The 17,684-nt window shown below is 38.8% G+C and overlaps 1 protein-coding gene across 3 annotated transcripts in view; it reads left to right on the top strand.

The window, feature by feature from the left end:
- The window catches only part of LOC111145232 (phospholipase A2 group XIIB), a 40,135-nt gene that overhangs the window by 10,153 nt on the left and 12,298 nt on the right, over window positions 1–17,684 (top strand). Inside the window, exons 2-4 of one of the 3 annotated variants that reach the window (XM_022499998.1) lie at window positions 3,959–4,047; window positions 8,066–8,231; window positions 15,443–16,869. In XM_022499998.1, the coding sequence (XP_022355706.1) occupies window positions 3,959–4,047; window positions 8,066–8,231; window positions 15,443–15,564 (377 nt within the window). In that variant the 3' untranslated portion in view covers window positions 15,565–16,869. Of the gene's footprint in view, window positions 1–3,958; window positions 4,048–8,065; window positions 8,232–15,442; window positions 16,870–17,684 lie in introns of those variants that run through there. The other 2 variants (XM_022499999.1, XM_022500000.1) reach the window with 2 other exon arrangements.

Here is a 17,684-nt window from a genome sequence, read left to right as displayed (position 1 = left end):
AAAAAAAAAAAAAAAAAAAAAAAAAAGAATAATAAGGAGGGAGGACTTTAAAGCAGAGACTTAGTATCTAAAAATTAAAACAAGGGAGTGTAAAGGGGGCTTCAACTGTACTTGTAACATTTAATTAAACAAACAATATGGATAGAGAGTTTGGCTATGTTAACATTTATTATGTTTGTGTAATGGGTACATGGTATTTGTTTCTCTGAAGTTTTTCTTCAGTTTTGAAATATTTCATAATACCAAATAATTAAAAATGAAATACCTTGTAGGAGAAGGTAAAAGAAAAGAATGAGAAAAGAAATGCTATGTGCCTCACTCTGAGGATTAATTCTTAGCTGATTTCCTCAGTCTTTTCCTCTGTCTTGCATTTCCTAAAAAAAAGGCAAAGGAATGTAGTGGAATGGAAGAACATGGGCTTTGGAGACATAAAACAAGAAATCTGGATTTATATGCCATTTCCCCCACTTAGCACACAACTTAGGTAAATTACACTCCCCTTAGTCCCATTTTCCTTATCTGGATAACAGAACAAAAATACTCATTGCCAGGACTGTCCTGCAAGATTCTCTTTATCTATGATGACTACCATCGATAACACTGACAAAGATTCTCTCTACAGAACTGCAAGATTATAAAATAACTCAAAAGCCATGTAGCAGAAACCAAGAAATTACAAGCCTGTCAGATTGTTTTGGCTTAGTTCTATGATACAAAGCTTCAAATACTGCCTGGTGATGTTTTCTTTGCTCTTTGATCAACAATGCTTTGCTTACATTTATGGAATCTTGCAAAATTTTCTTCAAGTTATTCCAAAAAAATTTTGAGGTACTGTTAAAGTTCTGATTTGTTAAGCATGTGATCGGGCAGTGTTCTGCTTTGTCTTACAGAGGATGGAGGAGTAAGACCATCGAGTTTTATTTTATTTTAAGATTTTATTTATTTAAGAGAGAGAGACAGCACAAGCAGGGGGAGCAGCAGAGGAAGAGGGAGAGGGAGAAGCAGGCTTCCCACTGAGCAGGGAGCCCAACATGAGGCTCAATGCCAGGACCCTGGGAACATGACCTGAGCTGCAGGCAGATGCTTAACTGACTGAGCCACCCAAGAGCCTCTATTCTATTTTGTTTTTAAAAATTTACCCATTCATTTTAGTGAGAGAGAGAGCATGAGCACAAGCTGGGGGAAGGTCAGAAGGAAAGAAAAAGAATCTCAAGCAGACTCCCCACTGAGCATGGAGCCTGACATGGGACTCAATCTCATGACCCTGAGATCGTGACCTGAGCTGAAATCATGAGTCAGAGGTTTAACTGACTGAGTCAACCAGGTGCCCCAAGACACCTTGAGTTTAGTTCCATTTTGCCATGGACCTGATCTCCAAAGTCACGCACTTAAGAAACATTAGAGAAAGGCCTGTATTGTTAAATACTTCCCTCTTAGGACCACCCTTGCTGTATCCCAAAGGTTCTGAACTGTTGTGTATTAATTTTCATTTGTTTCCATGAATTTTTAAAAAATTCTTCTTTAATCTTCTGGTTGACCCATTCTTTCTTTAGTAGGATGCTCTTTAACCTTCATATATTTGTATTCAGCTCTTCATCCTTGACAACATCTGCCATTTCCTAACTGGTTAATTTTAGCCATTCTGACTAGTGTGAGGTGGTATCTCATTGTGGTTTTGATTTGCATTTCCCTGATGGCAAGGGATGTTGAACATTTTTTCATGTGTCTGTTGGCCATTTGTGTCTTCTTTGGAGAAATATCTGTTCATGTCTTCTCTCCATTTCCTTTTTTTTTTTTTTTAAGATTTTATTTATTTATTTGACAGACAGAGATCACAAGTAGGCAGGCAGAGAGGGAGAGAGGAGGAATCAGGCTCACCACCGAGCAGAGAGCCTGATGCGGGGCTCAACCCCAGAACCTTGAGATCATGACCAGAACTGAAGGCAGAAGCTTTAACCCACTGAGCCACCCAGGTTCCCCTTCTCTCCATTTCTTGACTAGATTATTTATTTTTCGGGTGTTGAGTTTGATAAGTTCTTTATAAGTTTTAGATATTAGCCCTTTATCTGATAAGACATTTGCAAATATCTTCTCCCCTTCTGTAGGTTGTTCTAGTTTTATTGACTGTTTCCTTTGCTGTGCAAAAGCTTTTTATCTTGATGAAGTCCCAATAGTTCATTTTTGCTCTTGTTTCCTTTGCCTTTGGAGACATGTCTGGCATGAAGTTGCTGCTGCTGAGGTCACAGAGGTGCTGCCTGTGTTCTCCTCTAGGATTTTGATGGATTCCAGTCTCACATTTAGGTCTTTCGTCCGTTTTAAGTTTGTTTTTATATGGTATAAGAAAATGGTCCAATTTCATTCTTCTACATGTGGCTGCCCAATTTTCCCAACACAATTTGTTTGAAAGACTGTCTTTGACCATTGGATATTCTTTCCTGCTTTGTCGAGGATTAGTTGACTATAGAGTTGAGGGTCCATTTCTGGGCTCTCTATTCTGTTCCCTTGATCTATATGTCTGTTTCTTGTGCCAGTACCTTGAAGTACCAGAGTCTGTACTTGTACTTGTACCAGAGCTTGAAGTCTGGAATTGTATGTCCCTAACTTGGGAGCAACCAGTTATACCAATTAATAACAAAATTAAAGGAATGCATTGATAATAATACAATAATAGCACGGGACTTTAACACCCTACTCATAGCAATGGACAGATCATCTAAGCAGAATCAACAAGGAAACAAGGACTTGGAATGACACACTGGACCAGATGGACTTCATAGATATATTCCGAGCATTCCATCCTAAAGCAATAGAATATACATTCTTTCTGAGTGCACATGGAACATGCTCCTGAATAGATCACATACTGGGTCACAAATCAGTTCTCAACTGGTACCAAAAGATTGGGATTATTCCCTGCATATTTTAGACCACAATGCTTTAAAACTTGAACTCCATCACACTCGACTGCCACTGTTGGTGGGAATGCAAACTGGTGCAACCACTTTGGAAAACAGTATGACTTCCTCAAAAAGTTAAAAATAGAGCTACCCTATGACCCAATTGCAGTACTAGGTATTTATTCAAAGGATATAAACCTAGTGACTCAAAGGGGCAATGCACCCCAATGTTTATAGCAGCAATGTCCACAATAGTCAAACTATGGAAAGAACCCCGATATCCATCAACAGATGAATGGATAAAGAAGTTATGGTACACACACACGATGGAATACTATGCAGCCATCAAAAAATTGGAATCTTACCATTTGCAATGAAGTAGACGGAACTAGAGGATATTATGCTAAGTAAAATAAGCCAGTCAGAGAAAGACAAATATCATATGATTTCACTCACATGTGGAATTTAAGAAACAAAACAGAGGATCATTGGGGAAAGTAGGGAAAAATCAAACAAGACTAAATAAGAGAAGGAGTCAAACCGTAAGAGACTCTCAACTACAGGAAGCAAACTGAGGTTGCTGGAGAAGGTGGGGGTGGAGGGATGGGGTAACAAGGGTGATGGGCATTAAGGAGGACACGTGATGTAATAATGAGCACTGGGTGTTATACGCAACTGCTGAATCACTGGCTTCTACCTCTGAGACTAATAATATACTATATGTTAATTAACTGATTTTAAATAAAAGAATAAAAAATAAAAATTAGAAAAGAAAAAATAAAAACAAAACATGAGAATTGTTAGTAGATGAATGCTTATAAAATTCTTAGAGATTAGGAGAAAAACACCAAACTAGTCTGAATATTATTACCCTTTTATGACATTACCATCATTATCACGATCATTACCACCTAACTGGGATGTGACTATCTGGTGATATGAATGATGACTTTTAAAGGAAAAATTGAATATGATTTTAGATAATTTTTATTCGATGAATGTTCCCAAATGCTTAATTTCTAAATATTTCTCCCTGCTTTTTTCCTCTCTTTTCCTGCTAGGAAAGGCACCCATGCCCAGACCTGGCTACAAACCTCAGGAGCCCAACGGCTGCAGCTCCTATTTCCTGGGTCTTAAGGTACCAGAAAGTGTATGTACCACCATCATTATTTTCTTAGTTGATTAGTTTTAATGAAGGGAAGTCAATGAGTTATCCCTGATGGGCATGATCATTTATGGAATATAGTTGAGCAGTAAAATTGTTTTAAATTGGAGGGATGCCTGGGTGACTTAGTCAGTTAGGCATCTGCTTTTGGCTCAGGTCATGATCTGAAGGTCCTGGGATTGAGTCCTGCTCAGCAGGGAGCCTGCTTCTCCCTCTGCCTGCCACTGTCTCTCCTTGTGTTCTCTCTCTCTCTGACAAATAAGTAAATAAAGTCTTCCAAAAAACTGGACACAGAGTAAGGGAGATAATTTTCAAAGAATGTATCTGATTTCCTCTTATCAGAGGCAGCTGTCCCTCAGATAAGACCTTGTGTAATGAACTTGAAAATCACCACTGCAAGTATCAGCCAAATTTTAAGGGCTCCAACAAAACTTCCTATGAAAATCTAACAAGTCTGACTTATGTAGATTCAGTGAGACTTTTCCTGTGATGTGCTGGAGTCATTGGCACTGAGCAGCAAAGACTTTTGCAAGTGATTGATTTCATGCTGGTAACATCAGATCGACTATTAAGAGTATTAAGATCACAGTAATCTACACCTACCCACCCACATACAAGCATCCGGCCCCCAGCTACAAACCCCACCTAGGCACTGGCTAAACATTTCTCTTCATGCTACTGGCCATTTCTTAAACTACTGACCTCCCCTGAAAACAAATAATAGACTGATTGATTTTAAGACCTCTTGGAGGCCCCTTTATCTGTTTTACTTCAAAAAAGAGGAGTGATGTAAAATGGAGGTAGAGAGATTTTACATCTAAGCTACGATTTTGAATTTTGCCTTAATCAGGCAAAAATTTCACTTTTTGGCTGATTCAAAAGATTTTACTTTGTAATAGTTTTCTAAGCAGCATAATGTTTATTCTTCTATCAAAAATGCTGCCCCCTGGGTCACGTGGGTGGCTTAGTCAGTTAAGCCTCTGCCTTCGGCTCAGGTCATGATCTCTGGGTCCTGGGACTGAGACCTCATCTGGTTCCCTGCTCAGTGGAGAGTCTGCCTCTCCCTCTGCATGGTACTCCCCCTGCTGGTGCTCTCTCTCTCAAATAAATAAAGAAAATCTTAAAAAAAAAAAATGTTGCCCACCAATGTGGCATTTTTGTGCAGATTGGGAAAATGTCTCCTTTCCTCTTCCATTTGTCGGAAATTTATCCTAATATACCGGTTGTTAGAAGAGGAAATTTGCCATTGACTAGACATTTTTCTTTCTTTCTTTCTTTCTTTTTTTAAAGATTTTATTTATTTATTTGACAGAGGAGAGAGATCACAAGTAGGCAGAGAGGCAGGCAGAGAGAGGGGGGAAGCAGGCTCCCTGCTGAGCAGAGAGCCCGATGCGGGGCTCGATGACAGGACCCTGAGACCATGACCTGAGCCGAAGGCAGAGGTTTAACCCACTGAGCCACCCAGGTGCCCCATCTATCTATCTAGCTGTCTATCTTTCTTTTCTTTTCTTTTCTTTTTCTTTCTTTCCTTCTTTCTTTCTTTCTTTCTTTCTTTCTTTCTTTCTTTCTTTCTTCTTTCTTTCTTTCTTTCTTTTACAGATTTATTTATTTGAGAGAGAGATCATCAGAGAGGGAGGGGAGGAACATAGGGAGAGGGAGAGAGAATCTTTAGCGGGCTTCTGCTGAGCACAGAGCCCAACAAAAGGCTGGATCCCACGACCCTGAGATAACAACCTGAGCCAAAACCAAGAGTCAGACACTGAGCTGACTATACCACTCAGGCACCCTGCCTAGACATGTTTCTTAAGAAATGAACAAATCCATGATGTCTTGTGGGGAGCTGTCCCCTTTGATAGGATGCTTTTGCACATTGCACAACCCGCATGGCCATAGGCCCAGCCTTGTCCACAAACAACAACACACGTATGGAGACAGAGGAAAGGAAATCTTTTCAAATATTTATTTATAGTAGAGAAATCCCTTTTTTGGCTCTTATACTTGATACCAATTTAGTAGCTATGGAAGCAGTATTCAAACTGCTATAGAAATGTACAAGTGGATGGAAATTATTAAGATGGACACATTAATGCTTCAGCAAGGCTTGACTTGTGAACAAATTTTTCCCTTCCTCATTCTTGAAACCTCCCCCTCCCCATCACTGTTTTTCTGTAGAACCTTTGTTCTAGGAACTCGGTATGGATGTTGATGCTTAGTAACGAGACGCGGATGGCTGGCACCGGCGCATGAAGACATAGGGGACACGGCTGGTAGCATGAACCAGATTCCTACTGACACTGCCCCGATCCTGTATTTTCCTATACATCCTCTCTCAGCCTCTGACCCCAGGATGGGCGTGAAGTCTCAGAGCCATTGGCCTCCTGCAGCCTCCTTTGCCTGACAAAGGAGTAAACTATGTGCCTTCTTTATCCCCAAACTGTCTTCACATTACATATCTTGGCTCCGGAGCCCAGAGGTAGTTTTCAACAACAGTAGGCACTTTATTTTGGGAGTAATGTCATTTGGTTTATTGGTACAAGTATTGTTTAGAACTAGTTCAAGTATTTCCAATTTAGTTGACTTGAATGATAGCAACAATACTCATCGAATTTTCAATTACCTCTGCTGGGATATATGTTTAGTTGGAAGCATGAAGTATAAGTAAAATGGAAGGAATCAGATGATAGGAATCTGCCCAGAAATGCACAGCCCAGGCTGTTGCCTTGTCTAATGAGTTACATTACCTCTTCATGTAACCATGTGGGTTTTTTTTTTTTTCTTTGTCTCAGAAGGGCATTTTAAAGAGCCAATGTCCATATTCTGCCCTTAGGTGGCCTTGGAGTAAAAGTTCAAATAATGGACCATTTAAGGTGGAAAGGATCTATAATAACTGCTTAATCAATCACTCCCCACCCATACCATGAACCCAGATTTTCACAGTCTCCCCTCAGGTCCAAGACTCTATGATCAAAATAACCGCAGAAGATTGTAAGATGCTCTTCCTATGTCTAGACGCCCCTGATTCAAACTGTTTCACAGACTACAGAACCGTCACTCTCTGCAATCATTCATTCTATCGTGTCTTTGCCTTTATCAGAGTCTTTATCAATTCTTACCAGTTACTTTGGAAGTCAGGGCCCTCTACCAACTCGCCTTTCTCTCTAAGTAAAAAGTAATAAAAAAACACAAATACATCTCTGCTAAGCCCTTGGAAGACTAAACAAACTGACTTGCTCACATATGACTTGCTCATATATGATTTGTTCTCCTTTCTTTTCCTGCTATACCCTAAGTCTACCTTCATCCCTGATAAGCTTCTCCAAAAAAAAACCAAAAACCCATATAAAGTTATCAGACTCTAGATGTGGCATTCTATGAACCTCGTTGCTCAGTTTATGCCACAACATTTGCAACTGTTTATAGGATGCTTAGTACATGTCCGTGTGTGTGTGTTGGATCTCACCATTGACCGCAGTCTGCCCTCGGCCAGGAGCCACGGGTTCTAGGCCCCACCCTGCTCCCTGACACATACACACACTTTTAAACCAGTGTCGTGTGGGATGGGTCCCTAATAAATGCTGGTGACCTCTTGATGAATGGAGGCTTAATTTTTCATACCTCTGAGCCTTCAGATCCTTTGCTCAAGCAAAATCTCATACGACATAGCTTTTGGTTGAATTCAGAGGTCCTGCAGCTCTGCCTTCTTCACCAACCTTCTGATCTCTATTTTTCTCACTGCAGTGGCCTGCCAATTTGAAAATCACCACAGTTAAAGGAAAAAGAGGAAAATGAGCTGTTCAGAGTTAATAAACTAAAACTAAACCATGATTGAAACTTAACATCCTGTCACTGTCAACCGGACGGATTCCCTCAAGTGTCTGGTCTTTCGGAATCGATCTGAATGCGTAACAGGAATCTGAGGGCCGGCTAGTTCATAACAAGGAGGGCAAGGCTGCCTCAGGTCCTTGGTCTGAACGTGGCATTTTCTTCCTTCACTTTTCCCCAGATGGACTTGGGCATCCCAGCAATGACCAAGTGCTGCAACCAGCTGGACGTCTGTTATGACACTTGTGGTGCCAATAAGTATCGCTGTGATGCCAAATTCCGATGGTGTCTCCACTCTATCTGCTCTGACCTGAAGCGGAGCCTGGGCTTTGTCTCCAATGTGGAAGGTAGGTATCTTAAGGGCGTCTGCTGGTGGGCGGGGAGATCGGCTCCTGTTTTCATACAGAAATGTATCCAGAGCCTCTTTCCACAAAGAGACCATTAGAGCTCACCAAACTTTCTTTCTAGAACACTGTGACAAACATAAGAAGGGTGAAGGAAGATTCTGGGCATTCCTTCACCAGGGTTCTTGCTGCCCTGCCCAGGAGCTGCTGGCCCCACTTCTGATGGACAGGGCCACACCAAAGCCTTCCCAGAGATATAAAAATCTATCCTTTAAAACCGGAGAAAGAGTTGCCCAACTGGCTTTGGCTATTCATTCCACGATTAAATAATTTTCCGTATCAGGAGTTATTCTGTATAGGACCACTTGGTTTGGTTTAAGCCCTTTTTTCCTTATTTTGTTCTCAATTGGGCAAAGAATTTTTAAAAAACCTATTCTTTCTACATAAAGCCCTGTGTATTCTTGAGGATAATTATTTTTAAACAACTGCTTAGCTATTCAGTTTCTAGCACTGATTGTGTAATTTCTTTTCCCTAATTCGCCTTAGGAAAAGCTTTAATCATTTAGTTTCCAAAGCCAGAGCATTACATCCAGGTTTTAGTATTATGTAGTTTTAGATGGCAAAGTTTGACATTTAAGCTTCTAAGGAGCTGGCCTCATGCCACTGAGAAAGTCAGCAGTAGAAAGAATCTTGTATTGTTTTCATAGATTAATGTCTGGAGTATAGTCCTAAAGGGAATGTGTGAAGGCTTGAATATATGAGTAATTAATTAGGCCCCATAAAAAGGAGTATTACTCTATCCCTACTGACAAAAGATGAGTAAGTACTTGCTTCTAATCTAGGGTCAGGTCAAGTTACTTCCTCTAAGCAACGTTCTATTGATCCTTTTTCCTAAATATCTCTTTGACATACCACTTGCCTGGTTACTGCAGTTAATCTAATCTCTGGGTCCCATCCAATCTATTTTCCCCATAGGGACCAGATATATTTTTGTACCACATGAATCCAGTCATTTTCACCCTCTGTGTAAGTTCTTCAATTGGTTCCTCTTCCTTGGGATTAAATCCAAACCCATATGATATACGTAGCCTTTTCTGATCTGGCTCTATCCTACCTCTCCAGCATCATAGTGCTTATTTATGATTTCTCTCCTGACTTCTGCCATTCCAAACTCCTTGAGTTGATGGACCATAGCTTTCTGCCTCTATGGTTCCCTCTGCTTGGAACATTCTTTTTTTTTTTTTTTTTTTAAGATTTTATTTATTTATTTGACAGAGATCACAAGTAGGCAGAGAGGTGGGCAGAGAGAGAAGGAAGCAGGCTCCCTACTGAGCAGAGAGCCGGATGCGGGGCTCGATCCCAGGACCCTGGGATCACAACCCGAGCCGCAGGCAGAAGCCCCAACCCACTGAGCCACCCAGGCGCCCCTGCTTGGAACATTCTGATCATTCATTTTTTGTTGTTGTTGAACAGCTTTATTGAGATATCATTCACATACTATACAATTGAACTATTTAAATGCTTTTAAAATATGTTTAGAGAACTATGTGGTGAGCCCCACAATCAATTTTAGGACATTTTCAACACTCCAAAAGGAAATCCCATAGCCACGAGCAATCTCACTCCATCTTTCCCCTGCCCGGCCCTTGACAGCCATGAAGCTGCTTTCTACCTCTATTGATTTGCCTATTCTGGACATTTCATATAAATGGAATCATAAAATATGTGGTCTTCTGTGACTGGCTTCTTTAACTCAGGAAGATTCATCCCCATGGTAGCATGTATCAGTATTTCACTCTGATTATTGCTAAATTATATTCCATTATATGGATAAAATATATTTTCTTTATTCATCAAATGAAGGACATTTGGGTTTTTTCCCACTTTTTGTCTATTATGAACAATTCTTGTATAAACACTGATGCATGGGTTTTTGTGGAGACATATTTTTTTCATTTCTCTTGAGTATATATATCTAGAAGGGGAATTCTGAGGTATAATGGTAATTTTATGGCAAACTGTTTTTGAAAACAGCTGTACCATTTTACATTCCCACCAGCAATGTATTAAAGTTCCAGTTTCTCTACATCATTACCAACCCTTGTTATTATCTTTTTTTTTTTTAAGATTTTATTCATTTATTTGACAGAGAGAGAGAGATCACAAGCAGGCAGAGAGAGAGGAGGAAGCAGGCTCCCTGCTGAGTAGAGAGCCCGATGTGGGGCTCGATCCCAGGACCCTGAGATCATGACCTGAGCTGAAGGCAGAGGCTTAACCCACTGAGCCACCCAGGCGTCCCTGTTATTATCTTTTTAAAAAGTTTATTTATTTAAGCAATCTCCACACCTAACATGGGGCTTGAACTCATGGCTCTGAGATCAAGAGTCACATGCTCTCCCAAGGAGCCAGCCAAGTGTCCCTCTGTCTTTTTAATTATAGACCCCAGTGAATGTGAAATGGTATCACATTGTAGTTTTGATTTGCATTTCCCTGATTACTTATGACGAGCATCTTTTTATGTGTTTATTCGGCTATTATATATCTGCTTTGGAAAAAGTTCTATTCAGATCTTTGCTTCCTTTTTTTTAAAAGATTTTATTTATTTATTTGACAGAGAGAGAGAGATCTCAAGTAGGCAGAGCAGCAGGCGGGGGTGGTGGGGGGAGCAGGCTCCCTGCTGAGCAGAGAGCCTGATGTTGGGCTCAATCCCAGGACCCTGAGATCATGACCTGGGCTGAAGGCAGAGGCTTAACCCACTGAGCCACCCAGGTGCCCCAGATCTTTGCCTCTTTTTAAATTGGTTTTCTTGTCTTTTTATTATTGAGTTGTAAGGGCTCTTTATATATTCTGGACATATGTCCCTTATTGAATGTAGATTTCACTAATATTTTCTCTCATTTTGTGTTTTTGTTTTTGTTTTTTACATTCTTGATGAAATTACTTGTAAAGCAGAAGTTTTATATTCTGATTAAGTCCAATTTATCTATTTTTTCTTTTGTTGCTTCTACTTTTGGTGTCATTTGTAAGAAGGCTTTGTTTATCCCAAGATCACAAAGATATGCTCTTCTAAGAGTTTCTTCTTCTAAGAGTTTTGTTTTAGCTTATATATTTAGGTCTATGATCTACTTTAGTTAATTTTTACATATGGTGTAAGAAAGAGGTCCAACTTCATTCTTATGTACTTGAAAATACAGATGTTCCTGCATATTGCTGAAAGACTATTCTTTCTCACATTCAGTTGTTTTTGCACCTTATCAAAAATCAATTGAATATAAATGTAGTGTTTATTTCTAGACTTTCAATTCTATTCCATCAAACTATGCCAGTGCCACACTATCTTTATTATTGTGGTTTTGGGGTAAACTTTGAAATCAGGAAATATCCTTCAACTTTGTCTTCCTTTTTCAAGATTGTTTTGGATATTCTGGATGCTTTGCATTTTCATATGAATTTTAGGTTCAGTTTGTCACTTTCTGAAAGAATTGGCAGTTGGAATTTTGATAGGGCTTTTGTTAAATCTGTAGATCAATTTGAGGCATATTGCCATCTTAACAAAATTAGGTTTTCTGATCAGTGAAAATGAGTCTTTCAATTTACTTGGATCTTTATTTTCTTTCAATAATGTTTTATAGTTTTCAGAACACAAGTCTTAACACTTTAATTTATTCATAAGTATTAATTTATTCATTTTGTTGTTATTATAAATAAAATTTTATTTCATTAATAATGTACAGAAATACACCTGATTTTTATATATTGATCTATTATCCTGCAACCTTGCTGAGCTCACTTATTAATTTTAATAGATTTTAGTGGATTCCTTAGGTTTTTCTTTTTTTTTTTTTAAGATTTTATTTATTTGTCAGAGAGAGTGAACACAGGCAGACAGAGTGGCAGGCAGAGGCAGAGGGAGAAGCAGGCTCCCCACTGAGCAAGGAGCCTGATGTGGGACTTGATCCCAGGATGCTGGGATCATGACCTGAGCCAAAGGCAGCTGCTTAACCAACTGAGCCACCCAGGGGTCCCTCCTTAGGTTTTCCTATACACAAGAAAATGACCTCTACATATCTTCCTTTCCAATTTGGATGTCTTTTATGTATTCCTCTTGCCAATTGTCATGTCTAGAACTTCCAGTACAACATTGAATAGTACAATATTGAATACTGAATAGAAGTAAGAGAAGTGAGAACAACGTAAGAGCAAATAAACAAATGGTACCAAGCAACCAGAGGGCCAAAGAAGAAATCAAAAGAGAAATAAAGAAAACATATTGAGGGCACCTGAGTGGCACAGTCAGTTAAGTGTCTCTCTCTCTCTCTTTTTTAAAGATTTATTTATTTTTATTTTAGAGAGAGAGAGAGAAAGAGTGTGGGGAAGAGGGGCAGAAGGAGAGAGAGAGAGAGAGAGAGAGAGAGAGAGAGAATTCCAAGCAGACTCCCTACATTGCGCAAAACCTGATGTGGGGCTTGATCTTGATCCTGAGATCATGACCTGAGTTGAAATCAAGCGTTGGACACTTAACTGACAGAGCCACACAGGCGCCCCAGCATCTGTCTCTTGATTTTGACTAGATTATGATCTCAGGGTTGTGAGACTGAGCCCTGCATTGGGTTCCATGTTCAGTGGGAAGTCTGCTTGAGATTCGTTCCCTCTGCTTCTCCCCCTGCTCTTTCTCTAAAATAAACAAATCTTTTTAAAATATATTGAGACAAATAAAATGAAAATACAACATTCTTAAACTTATGAGATGCAACAAAAACAGTTCTAAGAGGGAAATTCATAGCCATAAATACCTATATCAAGAAAAAAAGAAAGATCTTGAACAAACTCTAGCTTTACTCCTCAAGGAAATAGAAAAACAAAAGCAATAGAACCCAAAGTTAGTGAAAGAAAGGGAATAACAAATATCAGAGAGAAATAAATGAAATGAAGGCTAAAATAACAATAGAAAAGATAAATGAAATTAGGAGCTCTTTTTTAAAAGGTGAACAAATAGGCAAACCTGTAGCTAGACTCACTAAGAGTAAAAGAGAGAACTCAAAGAAATAAAATCAGAAATGGAAGAGGAGACATTACAACTGATACCACAGAAATACAAAGGATCACAAGAGACTACTATGAATAATTATATGTCAACAAATTGGACAACAGAGGAGAAATGGGTAAATTCCTAGAAACACACAGCCTACTGAGACTGAATAATGAAAAAATAGAATCTGAGTAGATTGATCATTGTAGTGTGATTGAATCAGCAATTAAAAATCTCCCAAAAAATGAACAAGATGGATTTTTAAAGTGGCTTCAACATTTAAAGAAGAATTAATCATCCATTTAAATAGCTTCATCATTTAAAAAAATTAATACCGGGGTGCCTGGGTGGCTCAGAAGGTTAAAGCCTGTTCCTTCAGCTCAGGTCATGATCCCAGGGTCCTGGGATCAAGCCCCGCATCAGGCTCTGTGCTCTGTGGGGAACCTGCCTCCTCCTCTCTCTCTCTGCCTTCCTCTCTGCCTACTTGTCTGTCAAATAAATAAATAAGATCTTAAAAACAAATCAATACCAATCCTTCTCAAACTCTTCCAAAAAACAGAAGAGGATACAGCACTTCCAAATTCACTTTATGAGGCCAGCATTACCCTGATACCCAAACTAGACAAGGACATCACAGGAAAAGAAAATTAGAGGTCAATATCCCTGATGAACATACATGCAAAAACCATCAACAGAATTGTAGCAGACTTAATTCAACAATACATTAAAAGGATCAGACATCATAATGAAGTGGGATTTATTCAAGGGATGCAAGGATGGTTCAACATCAGAAAACCAGACAATGCGAAGCAACACATTTACAAAATGAAGGATAAATATCATACAGTCCTTTCAATAGATGCAGAAAAATCATTTAATGAAATTCAATATCCATTTGTGATGAAAACTCTCAACATAATAGGTATAGGGGGAATATATCTCAACATAATAAAGGCCACACATGACAAGCCCACAGTTAACATCATGCTTAATGGAGAAAAGCTGAAAGTTTTCCCTCTAAGATTAGGAATAAGACAAAAATGCTCACTTTCACCACTTTTATTTAACATAGTATTAGAAATATTCTAGCCAGAGCAATTAGACAAAAAGAAGAAATAAAAGACATTCAAATTGAATTGGAAAATATAAAATTATCACTATTTGCAGATGACAGGATATCATATATGCAAAACCCTAAAGACTCCACCAAAAAATTGTTAGAATTAATAAATTCAGTAAAGTCGCAGGATACAAGATTAATATACAAAATCAGTTTTGTTTCTATACACTAATAATGAATTATCAGAGAGAGATATTTAAAATTTTTTCATTTACAATTGCATCAAATGAATAAAATACCCAGGAATAAATTTAACCAAGGAGGTGAAAGACCTGTGCATTGAAAACTATAAGACACTGATGGGAGAACTGAGAATGACACAAATAAATGGAAAGATATTCAGTGATCATGGATTAAAAGAATTAATATTCTTACAATGTGCATACTACCCAAAACAATCTACAGATTCAATATAATTCCTATCAAAATTCTAATGGAAGGTGTTCTGAGGTGTCTTCCCTAATAACTCTTACCCCTGAAAGAGAAAGACTCTTTCTGTGGGTTCCCATACAACCTTGATATCACTTCCATAATGGTGTAGTGTAAACATTTGTTTACTTATCCATCCTGTCCACCTCTTTGTCCAAACCATGGGTACTTGGATTGGGATCTCTTTGGTCTTTGTGTCCCTGATGCCTAAGAGAATTATTGACCAACATACATGTTTTTCCAATGAGTGAATTGTTACTCATCCCACACTTGAACAGAAAAAGTTATTGGAAACACAGTAGAGTTATTTAGGGAGTATTCTGCAAAAATGATAGGGTTTCCATGGAGTGAGCATAGTGGTATGGGAGCTTCTGATTGCTAAGCATGATTTTGACCTGGAGGCCCATAAAAGAAGGGTATCCCAAAGTATATTCTGCTTTACTAGATTGAATAGAAGCTTATGAAAAAGCTTCTCTTTCATGTATGTTTTTCTTTTTAATTCTGTATTTGGATTACTGCCTTTACTTTCCTCCAGGTATCATGTCATCCTTGGAATTACATTGCTTCTTAAAATTACTCAAACTACTTGGGGTAGTCTTGTATATTAACATTTTCTCTCTCTTCATCTTTTTCAAGTAGCCTGTGATTCTCTGGCTGATACTGTGTTCAATACTGTATGGACCCTGGGCTGCCGACCTTTTATGAATAGCCAACGGGCAGCCTGTATCTGTGCAGAAGAGGAAAAAGTAGAGTTATGAGAAAGAGGTGATCCCTTCCTGGTTTTGAGTGACACCATGGCTCTCAGTCTCTGAGATGATAGTGTGGCAGATGTGTCTCATCCTTGCTTCCAAAAGTTTGGATATCACAAAGCAAGAGAAAGAAAACCTTGTTCTGCTGAGAAGTGAGTCCCATCCCTTGAGGAGAATTGGAAAAAAGCCATGGAGTGATGTGAAGACCACTCTTCATTTTAACAATGGTTTCTCCAACCAAGACACATTTTCCTGGCAATTCAGTTCTTAGTATAAAGACTAAAATAAAGACTAAAATACTGGGATTCATGGACTTGGTTTTTATATTCACAAGTGAAATATTGGAGAGTCCACCCATTTGGGAGGTAAGGACTTTCCTCTGGTCCATCTTTCAGTTGCCAGTAAGCATCTCACATTTAATAAATAGTACTTTTTAGAAAAGAGATGAATGACTTCCATTCTGACCACTCTGCTTCTGTTTCACTTAGAGGAGAACAGAACCCATCCTGGTAAGTTCCACCATTGATAACCATCATTCCCACTGGTGCTGGAGAGATGAGAACAGGAGGACAAGGTCAGAGACTTACCTGGATAAGGCCAATGAAGGTGGAGGTCAGATGGAGTTAGGTCTCTGAGGTTCCATTTTTTTCCTTCAATGAACTATTCCTGTTGATATTCCCAATTCCTAAGTGGTGTTAGTATCATGTTAAAATCTGAGAAGTATGTGGTAAAAATTGCCACTGAAAATAGCTAGGAGAATTCCCTGAAATCTGAGGGCTTACAAATGGTCAGTCCCTAAACTATGGTTCTCAATCCTGACTGCAAATTAGAATCACCAGAGGAGCAATAAGAAACAAAGAATCTCTGGGCCTGTTATCTACCTATTGGTGTTTTATAAATGCTCCCCACCTGATTCTGATGCACTGGGAAGGCTGAGGTCCACTAAGGTCAGGGATTGGCAAGTGAAGCTCATGGGCCAAAGCAGGCCTAACATCTGCTTCTGTGAGGTTTTATTGGACCACAACTGTGTTTTCATTTGTTTACGGCCACTCCTGTGCTACAACCTCAGAGATAAAATAGATGTGACAGACTGGCCAGAAAGCCTAAAATGTTTACCATTTGGCCCTTGACATTAAAAAGTTGGCCAATTGTTGACCTAGGTCATTCTGTCTTTTCTCTTCCTTTTGTTGATTTTACTCGTTCCATTAAGAATTGTTGATGATAACCATTTCTAAAGAGAACAAGAAAAAAAACTGTCTCTTGGTCTTATGTAAAGCCATAAAATTAATTGGCATATTAAGAAATTGGATTTAATTGCATATAACATTTTAAATATAAAATTGCATATAAAATTTATTCCTGTGGTTTATAATATTTATTTCAATAAAATTTATTGAGCATCTACCTACAAAATGGAGTATGGTATAATTTTACAAAATGGACTATGGTATAATTTATTCTCGGGCATAGAATGCCAAATAACAGAGCATATGGTACCAAATTTTAATTTTTTTTACAGTTCAGTCATTGAACCTCTTACATGCAAGTTAATAAATTTTTTTAAAGATTTTTTTTTTTGTTTATTTGACAGAGAGACACAGTGAGAGAAGGAACACAGCAAGGGGAGTGGGAGAGGGAGAGGGAGAAGCAGGCTTCCCACCGAGCAGAGAGCCCAATGCGGGGCCAGAACCTAGGGCCCTGGGATCATGACCCAAGCGAAAGGCAGATGCTTAGAAACTGAGCCACCCAGGCACCCTATGTTAATAAACTTTTTAAAGATTTATTTATTTATTTTGGAGGGGAGGGGAGGGCAGAGGGAGAGAGAATCTCAGGCAGACTCCACATCGAATGGGGCCCAACATGGGGCTCAATCTGAAATCAGAACCTGAGCTAAAACTGAGAGTCGGATGCTTACCACACTGCGCAACCCAGGTGCCCCCATGTTAATAAATTTAATTGAAAATATTTCACTTAAGATGGTATAAAAACTTCAAAAAAGAAAACATCATGCAAGAGGAAAATCAAATAGTAACTTTTAGTACACACTTCCATCGATAAACTTCCTAATCCCCTGTAAATATTCTGTGCTTGAATCGAAATTTCAGGGTATAATTATTATTTACATACTT

The sequence above is a fragment of the Enhydra lutris genome, unplaced genomic scaffold, assembly GCF_002288905.1.
Source record: "Enhydra lutris kenyoni isolate GAN:26980312 unplaced genomic scaffold, ASM228890v2 scaffoldscaffold12, whole genome shotgun sequence".
NCBI lineage: Eukaryota > Metazoa > Chordata > Mammalia > Carnivora > Mustelidae > Enhydra > Enhydra lutris.
This window is presented reverse-complemented; position numbering and strand designations above follow the sequence as displayed.